The 16,843-nt window shown below is 45.2% G+C and overlaps 1 protein-coding gene across 2 annotated transcripts in view; it reads right to left on the reverse strand.

The window, feature by feature from the left end:
• RARG (retinoic acid receptor gamma) overlaps positions 1-16,843 on the reverse strand; it is a 442,759-nt gene that overhangs the window by 360,593 nt on the left and 65,323 nt on the right. For both annotated transcript variants that reach the window (XM_085654659.1, XM_085654660.1), the window contains exon 2: positions 2-811. In XM_085654659.1, the coding sequence (XP_085510785.1) occupies positions 2-341 (340 nt within the window). In that variant the 5' untranslated portion in view covers positions 342-811. The remainder of the gene's footprint in view (position 1; positions 812-16,843) is intronic.

Below are 16,843 nucleotides of genomic sequence, written 5' to 3' on the forward strand. Positions count from 1 at the left end.
CACAGGGAGGCCATCTCCTTTGGCAGGTCAGTAGGGAAGCTTCTGAAGTAGGCCCCGCCATTGGTGAGGTCAAAGGGCGGGGAACCACGCATGTTGCTGGAGAAGGCAAAGGGGTACATGGAAGGTGGAAATCCATGTAGCTGACTAAGCTGAGTGCCGGTGGAGCATATCCTGTCCTTACTGGAAGACATGCTGACCACTGCAGTAGCCTCCTCCTTGCCAACAGATACAGTAAATTCTTCCTTTCCCAGTCTTGGTTTGCTTCGGCCTCCGGCCCCTTTCCCCTCCTCCTCTGGCCTTTCTCCTCCATCTCTGCATGAAGCGGTGTCACTGAATTTCATCCTGCTGTGGTAATAGGCAGACAGATATTCCCTGCGTGGTGCCACGGCATGGTGCGCCGGGGGGTGGTGGTTTTCCAGGGAGAGCCTGGGCAGTCCCTGAGTCCGAGGAGGTGAGGTTGACCCAGCCAGCCCGTTGCTAAAGTCAGATCTTCTTGAGTATGGGGGTGCCAGGCTGATGCTGACGTCAGTTCTTCTCAATGGTGGGGGTCCCAATTCGATGCCCACCTCAGCCCTCCTCGCAGGTGGGGGTGCCAGTTCGAGGCTGATGTCAGCTCTTCTTGAGGACGGGGGAGCCAGATCGACGTCAGTTTTTCTTGAGGATGGGGGAGCCAGATCGAAACTGATGTCAGTTCTCCGAGAGGACGGCGGGGCCAGATCGAGACTGTCAATGTGCCTTTCTGATGACTGGGAGCCAGATTGGTCCTGGTATTCCTTCTGCTTTAACACCTTGTTATTCAATTAGGCGCTTCCTAGGCAAACGAAAGCAAGAAATGTTAGTGCAACTACCCTACTAACAGAAATGTGTGCATGCTTACACAAACGTAGACACACACACGAAGACTCACTCGCATCGGCAGAAACACACATATACACAAACAAGCATGCACACCCAAACATGCATGCATACATACATCTTGTGCCTGCTACATCCAGTGCTTAATTTGTAAAATAATTAGTGTCAGGGCCAAGGTTTTTCTCTGAAGCCCACAGGAGTGCAGAGAATGTAGAGATCACTGAATACCGGGACTACCAGACTTCATTCCACCCGATGCCTCTTTCTCCAACCATCATACACCCCCAAACCCTTTTACACTTGCAAGTTTTTTCCATCCCTACTTTCTACATGTGTTACTGTTTTTTTCTGTTCCCTTCCTCCTCCTTTCCTCCTTTTGTGTTTCTCTCTCTTTTGTTCTGAGTGAATGTCTGATGGGGAAAAGTAAGTGTTGGTTCCGAAAAATTGAATGTCAGTGGGCCCCTAGACATTCAAAGTTATCAGAAATTTGCCAGAGATAGCATATATATATATATATATATATATATATATATATATATGTCATGCTGAGAACCCCAACGGTCGGACGAGGGATCACGCAAGATGACCGTCACCACAGCGTGAATGGCCAGCACAGGGAAAAGAGTGTGGGGATTCGTGTGCTTCGGAGGTGCCCATCTGGGGGCGCAATATGAAAATAACATCGGCATATTGCCCAAGAACATAACATTCATTATACCGAAGTACACGGACAATATGAAAAATCTGAAACGGGGCACTGCTATTGGCCCATGATCATCCAATCCCCTCTCCTGTTACTGTGCAGGGACCAATGAGGACCCAGGTATGAATTTAAAAGCAGAATCATGCCAGTGACGTTTTATTTATGAAGCAAGCAGAAGAAGGCATACCGCCGAAACGCGTCCTTGCAAATAAAGTCATTTTTAATGATCCCGTGAGTGCAGCAAGTTTCTTTGAAACTGGAGCGGTGATATATATATATATATATATATATATATATATATATATATATATATATATATATATATATATATATATATATATATATGTATGTATTTATTCTTTACAGTCGTACTAGATTGACCTTCTTTAAAGCAGCCCCCTCACTAGGCTGGCTGTAGATTATTCCTATAATTCATTCAACACCCAACATTTGCTAATACAGCGACCTCGTAAACAACACTGGAATGTGCAGCAAAGCAAAAATGTTATGCGGTCAAAGATGCATTCTCATTCTTTGCAATGCCCGCTGTGTGCCGTGCTCCTCACTGACCGAGAACTATTGAACAGAAGGATTTCGTCTCAGCTGAGCCCAAGTTTTATTGGAGGAAGTGTATAAATGAGGGTGTTGTGACTGAGAGCAAGGGTGATTCCCTTATTTTTATTATATAATCAGCTGCCTTCATTCTCAACAAGCCAGAAGTTCATAAAGTATAGGAGTACACAGAAGGCCACAGCAGGCTTAGTCGCTTGCCATTTACAATGACTTACACTTCAGTCCTCTTCACTCTGGCACAGTTGAGACACCACCATGTTAGTATTGGCGGCTGTTAGCTAAGTCATAGTTGAAGTACACGGAGATGGTCTAGGAAATGGGACCATGGGCACATAGGAGTACTGTGCGTTCTACTATAACCATTGGTCCTGATACCATCGACAACGAGCCAGTGCTTCCACATTTTGTTAGTGGAGGTGGCTTAGAAGTAAAAGTACGGTGTACTGCATGCAGTAAGTACGTTAGCCTAACATTCACATTCCTTATCACAGCTCTACATGTTAGAAACGTCATGACATACTTTACTTATTCTTCTTGCTTGCTCACAAGTGCTTCTTAAAAATGCAACATGTGCAATATAAAATACCAATAAAATGTGGGACAAGTTAGTTCTATATTTACACCAGAGATCAGTATTGTTTGACTGTGTACTTCTCTAACATGACAACTTTAGTGGATACTCTCACATGACAGCAGAAGAACTTCAAAAGACATGGTTGTAGCTAAAACAAAAATACTGTGGTGACAATCTATTTAGATCTAGATGTCTAGGTGCGTTAGCCTGTGGGCGCCATAGGTTGAATGAGAAATTACAGTATCTGCAAGTAATATTGTAGTAGCACCTGCGCTTTTTTTTGGAGGTGACCAGCTAAGATGAGGAATGGCATCACAACAATTTGTGATGTTTCCTCTCCTGCAGGGCCTGGTATGGCAGAGTTTAGTGACTTAGTTTGCCTTTGCCCTACAAGCCTTTCAGTTGAATTGGTCTGTCGGATAACATCACTATTTAACAATCATTCCATGCGCCACTCTCTAAGCTGAGTCTCAACATTATAAGTTGCTGAACTCTTTTTTTTTATTACAGGTATTCTCTTTGATATGTTCTTCTGCAGTGCCTGACACAACAGGGGTATGTGATTTGTCTTTGCCCTGCATGCGAAGCAGTTGCAACAGCATGTCGGGTAACTTCACTACTTGACAGTTGGCCAATATGCCACTGTCAGCCTCTCTCAGCATTAAGGTGCTAAACCTTTAAAATTGTATTATTACAAACAATCCGCGGATATGACACTTGCATTACAGTGTACTGGACATCCATTACCTGGACACAACCCACAACACTTTTTTTTAACAGGGACTAAATGAGTAGTGGAAGTGGAAAGTTAGCCTCCCATCTCTGAGCAGGAGGTCAAAATGAGAAATTACCATCTCCAATCTGAGCATGTGCATGCAATTTGAGAGGAATAGTGATGCCAGTTATAAAAAGTTTGCTTTTGGTAGGTCAGCCAAGATCCAAAAGCAATGAAGGAAAGCTGTTTCTCTGAAATCCTTTATACTAATGAGGAGCCCCAGAAATAATTTACATTGTTGGTGTTTTGATCCCTCCGATATCTTGTGTACACCCTGATCAGTAGTTTGTGGCGTTAAAACCGAAATGCCCTCTTTAATCCTCTTCAACATCTGTTAAAAAGTGTTTGTTGATGTGCTGCCCGAGCTGGGCGATTGGGATATGTATACCTAATCAGACATTGTGTGGCAGCAATATCCTGAAATCTGCCTTTTTTCTTCCTTGTATTCCAATAAGGCATGATTTTTGACTGATCATAATAGGAAAACCCCGGACAGAAAAAAATTCAAGAGAACCACAACAAAAGTTTTTGCAGTTTTCTTGTGTTTGTCAAGTTTGCTTTTAGGTCTTGCGAAAGACAGCGCATAAACTGTTTCTTGCAGTTTTGTAAACTCACAGGGGGCTTAGAGGCCATCCATTGCTTACCATTGGTGGGCTTCATTGTCACTCTCATTTGCTTGCTTCTTATTTGGCAGCTTCTGTAGACCTCCTTCCTCTCTGTGTGTTGGTCCAACTCCTGGAGTATGGATGCATTACTTGTGTCCTGCCATTGCTCACTTTTTCAGATGCTACTTTTTTCTTTTAATTTAAGAGTGCATGTGTTTTTCAGATGTCTCTCTCTCTTGTACTTCTCCCACCCTGTGTTCCTCCTCCAGTTCCATCTGTTTACTGTTTGGCTTGCCACAGCACCACCACCCAATCTTCAGTTGTCTGTCTGCTTATGCCCAGCCCTCTTAATCATTCTCCACTGGCCATGTGTTTTCCCCAGCCCTTCGCAACCATACTCTCTTGTCCGTGTGGTTGTCCCAGCTGCCCCACCCACAGTCAGTTGTGGCTTGCCCCATCCTCTCCCGACCACCTGCCATTGTCCATCTGGTTACCCCCAGCCACACTCGACCACACTCTGTTTCCTGTCTGATTGACCCCCACCCCACACCTACCCTTCGTTGTCCACATGTTTGCCCACCCCACACCCACTCTCCGTTGTCCATGTGGCTGCGATTCTCCCATATCATCCACTCTCTGTTGTCTCTTTGCTTGGCCCGCCCCTACTACCTACTCCGTTGTCCATCTGTTTGCCCTCAGCCCTTCTCGTCCACTCTACGTTGTTCATCAGCTTGTCCCACCCTCTGTTGTCCATATGCTTGCCCCCAGACCCTCCTGTCCACCCTCCCTTGTCTGTATGCTTCCCCATTTCCTCTTCTCACGTTTCCGCCCTTCTCTTCTGCCCTCCCTCCGTCCTCCTCTGTGTTGTTATAAACTTTTTTTTTAAAAAGAGAGCGCAGTGAGGCAACCATCACTAATACGCATCCTAGTGCTTTTTAGGTCTCGCCTGACCCAGCACATGCGCTGGTCTGGCGAGACTTATTGAGAGGGCTCCAAAAAAGTGCTACCAGGCCAGCCTAGAGCTACAGTGCATGTGTGTGGGCACGCGCGCTGCGCTTTACCGCGATTACTTTCATTTTCGCCCCACTGCCGCTTTGCATAGCCAATAGGTCTCGCTTTTGGGACCTTATAAGTATTTAGTTATGCAACTGTTGCATGGCTAAACACTTATAAGGTCCCAAAGGCGAGACCTATTGGCTATGCCAATGCTTGTTAAACTTGTTGTTGTGCTGCTGTACAGCATGGCTACAAAACATTGCCAAAGCCAATAGCTCTCATTGACGAGACATTCGTTTTGTCAATGCTTGTTTCTATGTATGTTGTGAAACAGGTTTGTGGCCACTTGGGCCTAATTTAGAGCTTGACGCATGGATATCCTCATACAAATGAGACCGATATCATGTCCTCCTTATTAAAAATGTATTATAACCTAATGCACTTGTAACAGGATAGCTGCCATGTTCAGCAAATTCTAATTCAGGTCCTTACATTTTTTACGTGAAGTAAATTGAGAGTACTTTTATCAATCTAAAAGAACTTCTGAGCAAGGTAGAAGCTGCAAAGTGCATGGAACACTTAGCGAGGGAGAGCATGGGGTTTCAAATCTTATTTCTTCTATGGAGATTCTAATTGTTAATGTACTTTTTGTAGAATAACAGTTCTCTACGTGTGTAGGAGGTGAGTATTATCGTGCGTAGTAAGTAACTAAGGAATTTTGCACAGTTCATGAAATCACGACTCAAAGTTTCCTGGTACTGGTCTGTGATTTGCCCTGAACTTCTTATAATAGCTTCTGAGCTGGAGGTGGACAGGAAGGTCAGAAGACCGAGGTAATCTGGATTCCCTGAACGTAACTGCATATCTAACCAATTTTCATAGTCTGGTTGATCTCAGAATAAATACTAAGGATATTTTCAAAAACCGAGAACACAGTCAGACATTGATATACAAAATACCCTTGTCAGCATTATGCAAATATTGCGTAATACAGTATGTACATATATTTTGGGCAAAGCACTTTGAGCACAATTTTCCCCTGAGATAGTGTCCCTAGCTTTTAGTGTCCCCTCTTCCTTTTAGCTTTCCACCCTCCCTTGTGTCCCTCAGTGCTCATTTCTATTTCTCAAGGTTCTCTTCTATGTGTCATCATCCTACTTAAGGCGCAGTCTTTCTGTATTCCCACTCTAAGGGGCCAATTACGATCTCGTCCGGAATGCTTTCAGAACGACTTGAATCGAGGAAGTCCGACTGAGCTATTAGGATGCATCCGGATGCTTCCGGATACAATTCGGTCAGACTCCCATTAACTTCAGTGGGAGTCTGTGTTCAGAACAAAAACACAGGCTCCCATTGAAGAAAAGGGTGGGTGGGGAGAATCGTGCACCCTGTGGCGGGCATCCTTTGGTGCCTGCCATACTGTGCATGGTTGGAAAGGGGGGTCCCTAGGGTACCCCCACGGGCCCCATTCGGAAGGCCCCAGGTGAAGGGGGGCTTGCTACGGGCCACCAAAGACCGATTCTGGCAGCCGATTTGTTCTGGAAAAACCTATTCGGAACAGCTGTCCGAACCGGTCATCATAATCGTTCGCTCAGAAACTGCGTCCAAAGAGCTGTACGATTCGGCTCCGAAAGATGCAACCTGTGTGAATGCCTTTCGGAACCGATTCGGACAGCCCTAACGTTTTCTGGGCATCATAATCGGTCGTTGGTAACTGTGTACGATTCGGTCGGGAACAAGGGTTCCGAATCGGATTCGACAAACCCGAATCTGATGCGGAGCCCTTCCGAACTGCATCGTAATCGACCCCTAAGTGTCTCTGTTCTCTGCGTTCAATTCCTCTGAGTGTTTCTGTCATTGAATGTCCTGTTTGCTTGCAGTGGCCACTCAGGAGATCCATATGTTTTTTTTTTAACTTAGCTCGATTGCTCTTCATCCATGGCTGAAGGTAGTTCACCTCTATTATACACAGAGGACAAAAGTGGCCACTGCACCTCTAGTTATCTCTAAAAGGTTATGATAAGGTTAATATCTTTCTTGCTTTAACTGTAGAAGGTGCAGTCCGACCTTCTTTCCACTCAGCCACTAAGCATGGTTTGGATATATGCATGGACCAGAGGGAATTAAAATAATGTTAGAGCTTAGGCAAATGGACAGATGCCACCGTTCTGGTATATTCAATTATGTAATCTATGGTAAAATATAGTTCATGCATACCTGAGATCCCGGCTGTTACTGGAGGTCAACCCCGAAGAGTAAAGTATGATGGGACACATGTTGACTCAGTCTCATGTGGCGTACCTTGAGCTGTTCCAGTGGGAGTCCCATGTGGAGGGCGCTATTACAGATGGTAGTGCAAAGTGGACTGGCCACTAATACATTTCCAAAGGGGAGCAAAGAGATTGACCTGGAGCTGTAAAAAGTGTGTGCAGCTGTTGATCCGAACAAGAATGATAAGGGTAGCCAAGTGTATTGTTCTACCGTGCAGGGACTGTGCATTATGATTTGAACACAACCTAAAGGCGAAGCAGCGGGACAATACAGCATCTCCTTGTTAACTGAGCAGCTGGCACTGAGGTTTCCTTGGTGATCCACCTTGGAAACAGATATTGAGGGATTATTAAGGTTTTGACACGACCAGAGCAGTGCTGGAACAACTATCTTGTCTGTCCTCATTCACTCCTGAATGAACAACTGTGTGCACACAGGGGACTAACAACGGATTACCCCAGAGTCAAATCAAAGATAAGAAGTAAGACATGGTCCAGGACTTGCTCATGGTCGAAGATTGCATTGACATGGAGGCAGTCAAGATGCTGGACCTAGAGGAGAGTGAGCTTTCCCAGACTCCGTAGACAAATCCCATTAACCTATTTTTAAATCAGGGGTTTTGTAAGGACTGTTGCAGAGTCAATAAGTGATTAGAAGATTGAATTATACTGCAACGCAAGCTGATAAGCTCATCTATAAATTGTGGGATAATGAATACTTTTGATTTAAACAGTGGATACTGACAGACTACTCTCAGACCAAATGACAAGTAAAAGGTATATCATTCTGCACCGTGGGCAACTTAACTCCTGTTTAGAGCAATCATCCGATTTGAAATCAGAAGCTTATGAAATGGCTCCTATCTTTTAGGATTACGTCTGTGTTGCCTATTTAGACTGTATGGCTGCATTCGTTACCAACTTGAAGGACAGCTTGGTGCGCCTCCAAAGAGTGCTGCAGGCCCTCCAGGGAACTCAGATCACATTCAGAGGATTTAAACAGCACAGAGGCCAATGGCAAGTCTTGGGCACAATCTTGTTGGTGGTAAGATACAAGTCTTCCTGTCTACAGTTCAGGCCATTCTGGCTGGGGTCTCTAGTATACAAAGCAATGTGAGGGTATCCCTGGGTTCACTGGTTAATATCATAGGTCGCTAACTATGTGACCCTGGGACTACACAAGTACCCTTGGCAGGTGTTACCTAACAGGCATACCTTTTAGAAGGTGATTTAAACTGCGGACTGTTGGGAGGTCTTTAATAGGTTGAAGAATGCCCTGTACAAAGCACCAGTGTTTATGGTTTCTGACGTTAGTTAGCTCTCCATCGCACAGACAAATGTGTCGGACTGTGAAGTTGACATATATTGGCCTAATTCAGTGAGAAAGGCAGAGAACCTTATGTGGCTTATTATTCGCTTACAGTCGCTTGCACAAGAGCAGGACCGGGCAGCAATGGAGGATCCGTTTGGCCATGGAAGAGTTTCCGTCCCTATCTCATTTGCACAACCTTCATGATACATATAGAGCACACAGAGACGTTTTAAGGCATAGTCAAAGTGTGCAATTGCCCAGAGCCCACACCTTTCTCGCCCCCCCCCCCTGAGAAAGTAAATTTGATCTCTCTTGCTCACCGCTGTCTTTCTCTATATAGGAACATCTCTTCCGCTCTTCGCCTACCTTTAGCCTACCTCTATCTGTATCCTTTTTTGCCCAGTGCCATGTGAGAACTTTGGAATCCTCAGAAAGACATCCTTCAACAGTTTGTTTTTTTTTGGTTGCGAAACCTGTTTCCAAACGTTTGGCATCATGAGAGCTAAAATTAGCACAACAGTGGGTAGTAAAACTCGATTTTGGTACGAGCAGGAGCCCAAACATTTTTCTGGCCAGGGGCCCCAAAACCCTTGAGACAACCCTGAGAACACAGACCTCTGAAACTATTAATAACAGTGAAAGGAGGTAATCCCAGCTCCTGAAACGGTTCATCTTTTGCAGAGACCATACTTCACCATGGAGAGAGGCTGGAACATAGCAATATTTATTAATTTTCATCAATTAATGCTAACTATCCTAAGGAGCAGTAGTGTTTTGCCTTTTCACCATGATAGTTCCCTAGATCACAGTGTCTTCACTTGGTGGTCTTTAACTCTCAGAGACCACTGTGCCCCGATTTCATTCTCATGGAGTAATCTTCCTGATGGTCTATGGGGTAATTGTATATTTGGTGACAGTTTATACTATTTGAGAACAGCCTTTTTCTGGTCCCTTTGCATGAAGTATGTCGACCTTCCTTTGTATAATCCAATTAAGTCACCGACAGTATGATGTTTTTCCTCCCACAGTGGATGTATCCAATTTGGGGTTAAAGTACACGCACATATTTCTACCCAAGGGAGTGACTGAATGTGAATGCCTGGCTTGAGAGACGGGACATAAATTCAGCTTCAGTCTAAAATGGTTCCCCTTGTGCCTACCTCAAGCAAGAGAAAAGTCCATGAAGCAGTCCTTGCACTGATAGGGGTGCCCGGAATTTGAACACAACTTTCCCCCCTGAATGGAGATGGACCCGAGTCCAACTGACTTGTGGAATTTGGGATTGATCATTTGTATCAAGATGGAAGAGTTCCACATTGTGGGACAGACAGACCCGGCCTCCCTCCTGCTGAAGTGCTGCCAGACAGACCTGAATTGCCCTCTCCAATAGGATTCAGAACTAGTCCAAACATGTGTCTAGTCTTCTCCAAAGATTACGGGTGCTGCGCTGGAGAGAAGCTCATCCAAGGTGGAGAGCGGATCCATGAATCGAGGAGAACGATGAAGACAAAAGAGAAAGTACAGGCGAGTAGTCATTCAGTAGTTAATTTTCTGCACAATGAAAGAACTTTGTAATCCTCGAACTGGAATTGGTCTTGAAGGTAGGTATGGACAAAGGTTTTAGCAAAACCCAGGCCTATTCAGAAAGCTTCTGTTCTCTTTGGTGAACCAAAGTTTCCTGACTTTGTTCAAAGTGAAACTAAAACCCTTATAACACATCTATGCACTAGATGTCCCGAAGCAGCATGTCCTGTGAGCAGGCCATCCTGCACCAAAAGATCCTGAATACATTTGCTGTAATCCGTCCTTGCATAGGTAAGAAGTTCAGGGAGTTGGGAGCAGACTGATCATGGACTGTAGGAGCCAGGGTCTCTGAGCACTTGTGGCTGATTGTGAGGGATGGCAGTAGTAGAGGAGTAATGCATTGGCAGAAGACCTCGCATCTGGGAATCACCAGGATCAGTGGACTTCTGCCTAGTGGGGAAGTGCAAGTGCTGCTGTGTGCAGCTATTTGTAGCGAGGCTAATGGTTTGCCACTGCAATAAAGGGCAGCTGAAACTGTCTCTCTTTTTTGTAATCCCTTTTGAACTTTATACATTGTGAACCATGTAGCGTTTAAAAGAAAACAAAATTGTGAAGTTGAAAGTCTGCATTTTTTGCAAGTTTGCACACGATTAGCCGATCATCCAACACCTGTGTCAGTTTAAGACATTGACATTGAATTACAGACTTTCTTAGGGGCATATCTACAACGAGGCGATAGATAAAATGTTGCGCCCGTTTTCAGCTGAAAAGCGGCGATTAGCAAGGTCATGCTAACGCGTGAAACCTTGCATTAGCGCAGGAAATCTTAACGTCCAGCTTTGCATCTCTAATGAGATGAAAAGTGGGCGTTCCTGACCTAACATGACAAGAGAAATATCGCTAAGCGACATTTCTCATATTATCAAGCCCCACGCTATGAAGCATAGCATCAAGAAAAGTAGCGATAACCCTTGTTATCGCTGCTTTCCTTACGGCTGCTTCAGGACTGACTTAGCCATGATATCCTATGGAAGGTGGATATCATGGCTAAGTTTGTGAGGCCCTATCAACAAGCTAACGTCACATTTTGTGAGATTATCGCTGGGTTTCCAGCGATAATCTCACGTTAGGCAGTTAGCGCTAGGATTTTTATTGCTTTTGAGATAAGCGTTGCTAATAGCACGCTATCTCAGCGATAAAAATCCATGCTAGCCAGCGATAATTATCCTAGCGCTAAGTGCGCTTAGCGATAATTATCGCCGGTTGTTGCTGAGATGCCCCTTGATTCGATATGTTTTCAAAGCTCCTTGCCTCTAGTATCCCAAAGTCTGTCTTTGAAGTTGTGCCACCCATCTCCGATTGTCAGCTACACATTTGGAAGGTATTGACCCTTGACGTTCCCCTGCTATTATTATCAAATTTAAAAGTGGCTGCCAGAACCTCCCTGGCCTAGATGAACTTGAACCATGGCCAGTCAGTTACGAGCTGTGTATCTGTACTGTGGCCCACTACCCCTAGCCATGATTGCGACGGCTCAGAGACCCAGTAGACCGAATAAACAGCTATTTGCTGAAGGTAGCTTTAGGGCTCCAAGACATTCTGAAACATTGACAGCAACCAGCACCAAAGGCCCAGTGGTCTCGCAAACTCTTCCTGGCCTTTTGGCCCAAAACTCTATAGCAGAAGCCAAACCTGCTGAACTATCTTGAACTCCCAAAAACACGTAAACTGTAGTGCCAGCTCAGCTTGCCACTAGTTCACTGACTGTTGTGCATTAAACAAAACAGAAATCTGCAAAGACCCGAACACTTACAGTGCTCATGAAGTCCAAGGATAATTGTCCTCCTTCTAAAGTATAGACATTAGCCCCCATAACTGCCATGTTTTGCGCTTCATTTGAATATGGTCTATTCTTTATTAGTATATTAATGACATTTCTTTTCAACACACAACCTCAGACTGGTCCTTTACTTTATTAAATATGTACTTGAGACCAGTTGCCACACCATCTCGACACCATCTCCTCTAAGACTTGATTGCTTGATAAGAAGTGCCTGTCTCCCTCTGTGTATTTCTGCCTCTCAGTGCTTCCATTCACTATTTCCTTTGTTTCGTTGTTGTTGCCCTGAGTCTCCCCTTCATCTGAATGCGCCCTCTATGATTATCTCCTTCCGATGAATATACCCCCTCTGGGTACCCTCTTCCTCATAGCGTATACTAGTTCAAGTGCGCCTTTTCCTTCCAGTACCCCCTTTTGGGTCTGTGCCTAAGATGCCTTATTACTATCAATGCAAAAAGCGCTATTGAAGGACAGAATGCAGAACAATGTCATACATTCACCCCAGTACAGAGATCTGGGCCTAAATCCATCGTTTTTTTGCTCACCATGCCATTCCATTTTGGACCCAGCCATATGCAAGTCAGTCTTGACCCTGTGCCCAATGGGAACAGTCCAGCCCAAACTGCAAGGCCAGGTCCTCCCTGGACTGAAAACAAGCATCCTAGGACCGGTTTCGGGGTTTCACCCCTCTTCAGCCAGGATAGCTTGATTCCAGTGGCATGGAGTGCACGGGACTCACGTCTGAGCATACCCGTCCCACTCGGGGTGACAAATGCAAAAAGAACTATTGATGGACAGAATGCAGAACAATGTCATACATTCACCCCAGTACAGAGATCTGGGCCTAAATCCATCATTTCTTTGCTTACCATGCCATTCCATTTTGGACCCAGCCATATGCAAATAAGTCTTGACCCTGTGCCCAATGGGAACACAGTCTTGACCCTGTGCCTAATGGGAAAATTCCAGCCCGAACTGCCAGGCCAGGTCCTCCCTGAACTGGAAACAAGCATCCTAGGACCGGTTTCGGGGTTTCACCCCTCTTCAGCCAGGATAGCTTGATTCCAGTGGCATGGAGAGCACGGGATTCACGTCTGAGCTTTGTTCGCTCTAGTTGGCAGGGTATGCCCAGACGAGGGTCCCTTGCTCACTTGGCCACTGGATTCAAGATAGCCTGGCTGATGAGGGTTATAAACCAGAAACCGGTCCCAGGATGCTTGTTTCCGGTCCAGGGAAGACATGGCTTGGCAGTTCGGGCTGGACTGTTCCCATGAGGCACAGGGTCAGACTGATTTGCATATGGCCATGTCTGAACTGGGGTGGTGGAGTGAGCTAAAGAATGATGATGGGTTAAACCCAGATCAGTTGACTGGAGGTGAGTGTTTGATTTGCTCAAGTGCTCCGTCCATCATCCCCTTTGGTATCGCTTTGTTCGCCCTAAGTTGGCAGGGTATGCCCAGACGTGGGTCCCTTGCTCACTTTGCCACTGGATTCAAGATAGCCTGGCTGGTGAGGGTTATGAACCCGAAACCGGTCCCAGGAAGCTTGTTTCCGGTCCAGGGAAGACATGGCTTGGCAGTTTGGGCTGGACTGTTCCCATGAGGCACAGGGTCAGACTGATTTGCATATGGCCATGTCTGAACTGGGGTGGTGGAGTGAGCTAAAGAATGATGATGGATTAAACCCAGATCAGTTGACTGGGGGTGAGTGTTTGATTTGCTCAAGCACTCCATCCTTCATACCCTTTGGTATCGCGTTAACGGCTTCTGTATTCTGACTCCCTGCTCCTTCCAACTTACTCAGGGTTTGAACTCGAGGAACGTGCCCCTGCTGAAACAAAAAACAATACACAGAACCTGACCCTTGTGCCCAATAGCGGAACCTGGGTAAAGAGCAAGAGTCGAAATTGTAATGGGAGCATCTAGGACGCAATCAGCTGTGAACAGTACTCCATGAATACAGATTGAACTGTTGATCTTCATGGGATTTAAGACATCCCTATTGTATATATGTATCATTGTAAATATTGCACATCACTGCACCTATGAGCACTGTGCCGTCTGCACTTATTTTGTCTATACCTTATATGTTATACCTATTTTGGAGAATAAATGAAGTAAAAATATTGAGTAGAGGGAGTTACATTGATTTGTTAACAAAAGAGTCCCGTGGAACCATTTTTGTTGGTTCATTTCTGTTGTGATTCTACCTTGATGCGTCTGTGCTCCAGCTGATATGACTTCTGTGTGTTAGTGGCTGAAAGTATTGCACCAACAGTGCCTGTATTCCAGACCTTATAATCTTCTGGTCCCTTCATTTTATTGGTATTTAGACAGAATATCGGAAACAGAAATATTGTGGACCAAAATATCGTGTCTAGAATAACAAGGACACAAATGTTTTGAAGGTGAGTTTCTATGGGTAAGCAAAGTATATAACTCCAGATATAAGTAGTTTGATGATATATATATCTTCAATGTATGTAGATGCCAAGTTAAGAATAGTACATCTATACTCACCTATGCAGTACTTAATTTGTAGAAAAATAAGTGCCTGGACACTTGCCAGGAGGCCATTGCAGTTTACACCACCCATTTCCCCTACTATCGCTGCCGATGACAGTACCATCACAACTAACCATCACACTCATAAAAAGTGACACAATTCAGACTTTAAACATTCATTAAAAATGACTAATACATGCCACCCAAGCCAGGGCCGGACTGCCTACCGGGCATTTTGGCATGCTGCCGAGCTGGGGGCTGATGTCACTGCGGTGGGGGCTAATTTCCTTGATGAAGACCTGAGTGTGCTTCGAAATAAACAAAGCAAAACGAATTTCGTTCATCACACGCAGGTCCCCATCAATGAAATCAGCCCCCAGCTCGGCAGCATGCCAAAACGCCCGGTAGGCAGTCCGGCCCTGACCCAAGCTATTATTCAAGCTTTGGCTAGTAGATACAATTTGTTTTAATGTATATTTAATTATTAAACAGCTGTTGTTGTGCTTCTCACACAATTAGACAAACAATGCCACCATGTGGCAGCTGTTGTAAGAGCTAGATTTACAATAAAGTGCCGGTGCTGAGCACTGGAAACCACTGGTTCAAATTAAGCACTGTCTGCACTTACATTCTCGATATTTTTGGCACAATATTATGTCCACACTGTATTTCTGTTTCCGATATTCAGTCTGTGGTCCATTTTATTATGTGGCCTGCCTCAGTCTTCACCTCAACCTTATACATTCTTAGCAGAAAGGGCCATTGAGTACTGCGCACCAATGAGACCTATTCCTTGCATTATATAGGTGTAGGAGGGCCGCCTAAAAGGAGTGCATACGTGAGCCATACAGTGGGGAGGCCAAGCACAGGCCCACAGCAGACTACTGTGTGTGAATTAGGCAGGGGCCCCTGAAGAAACATGCAGCAGGGAGTCCAATGCAAACCCCAAGTAAAAAAGCTATGCAGTATGTATGTCCAGGAGAGATATGAGGCATGCAGGCCTAGGAGGGTCATTCAGAAACTAGGCCTAATGCCCAGTAACAGGCCTAGGAGAATTACACAGAAAGTAGGCCTTTGGAGACCAACGTAGAGGCTTACAGTTCGCTTTCCAGCAGCCAAGCCTGGAAAAGTCATGCAACAGACACATTTAGGATAATTATGCGTCAAGCAGGCATATGAAACTATGTTGAGACTTAAGAAAGCAATGCAGCAGGCAGGCTTATGAGTACCGTTCATAAAATAAACCGAGGAGGGCCATAGCTCGGCCTTATTCGGAGCCGTGGACCACTTGTGAAACGGGAGGCGGCTGCATGCACAGCTCTCACAGCTCTACCCCTCCCGTCTCTTTTTTTGAACTGGATCCAAACTCAACCAATTATTTCTTTTTTCCTGCCTCAACATATGATTTAAATCAGAGTCATTTTGGGATCTGGGATAAATGGAGCTTATGTTCTGTGCTGCCAGCACTAGCCCAGGCTTGGCTCACAGAACCAGTCGGCTGGCGCTGCACAACCCATGGGGCAGCATGTGAGCTGGAGACAGCACCTGGAACCCAATTTCATAGCATAATGCACAGCAGGCATAACTGGCTCACTTGTTTCCTGCAAGCCTCCCAACAGAGGCCAACCATGATCTTATAAGGCCCAACCATACTGTTCCAAATCCCCAACAGTGCCCTAGCATGCTACTGCAACAGCCACCAGGGCCCTACCTTACTCCTGCAGCCCCCAGAGAGTCCACCATACTCCTTCTGCCTCCCAACAGAACACACTTGTCGCTACAATAGATGCATTAAGGATGGCGTGGGTGAAGTCCCCGACACACTACCCATAATCCCACAACCCCGAGCACCCACAGTCTGGTCCAGCACTTTATGATTTGCAGTGTTTCTGTAATGAGACCCTCTCCTGCGTTTTGCTTCGTCTTGCCTCCTTGCTCACCTCTCGTTCTCTTAACTCGCACACCAAATGCAATGCTCATGACCTCACCCATGACATGCCAGATAACACGCCAACTGACACAAATGATCCCACTTACAACATAACATAACACCATTTCATTACCATTATTATTATTAATCAGAAGATAATGGATAGAGCATGATTTCTTTCTTTCGGTATGTGTTGTTTTTTAATGATGTTATGGCTCTTTTATTGTTATAACTATTGTAAGGTAATAAGCATTGTATTTGATTTGTGAGTTGTGGTTTGCCTGGCAGTTTGGGCTGGACTGTTCCCATTGGGTGCAGGGTCAAGACTGATTTGCATATGGCTGGGTTCAAACTGAAAAGGCATGGGGAGCAAAATAACATG

The sequence above is a fragment of the Triturus cristatus genome, chromosome 4_1 (assembly GCF_964204655.1).
Source record: "Triturus cristatus chromosome 4_1, aTriCri1.1, whole genome shotgun sequence".
NCBI lineage: Eukaryota > Metazoa > Chordata > Amphibia > Caudata > Salamandridae > Triturus > Triturus cristatus.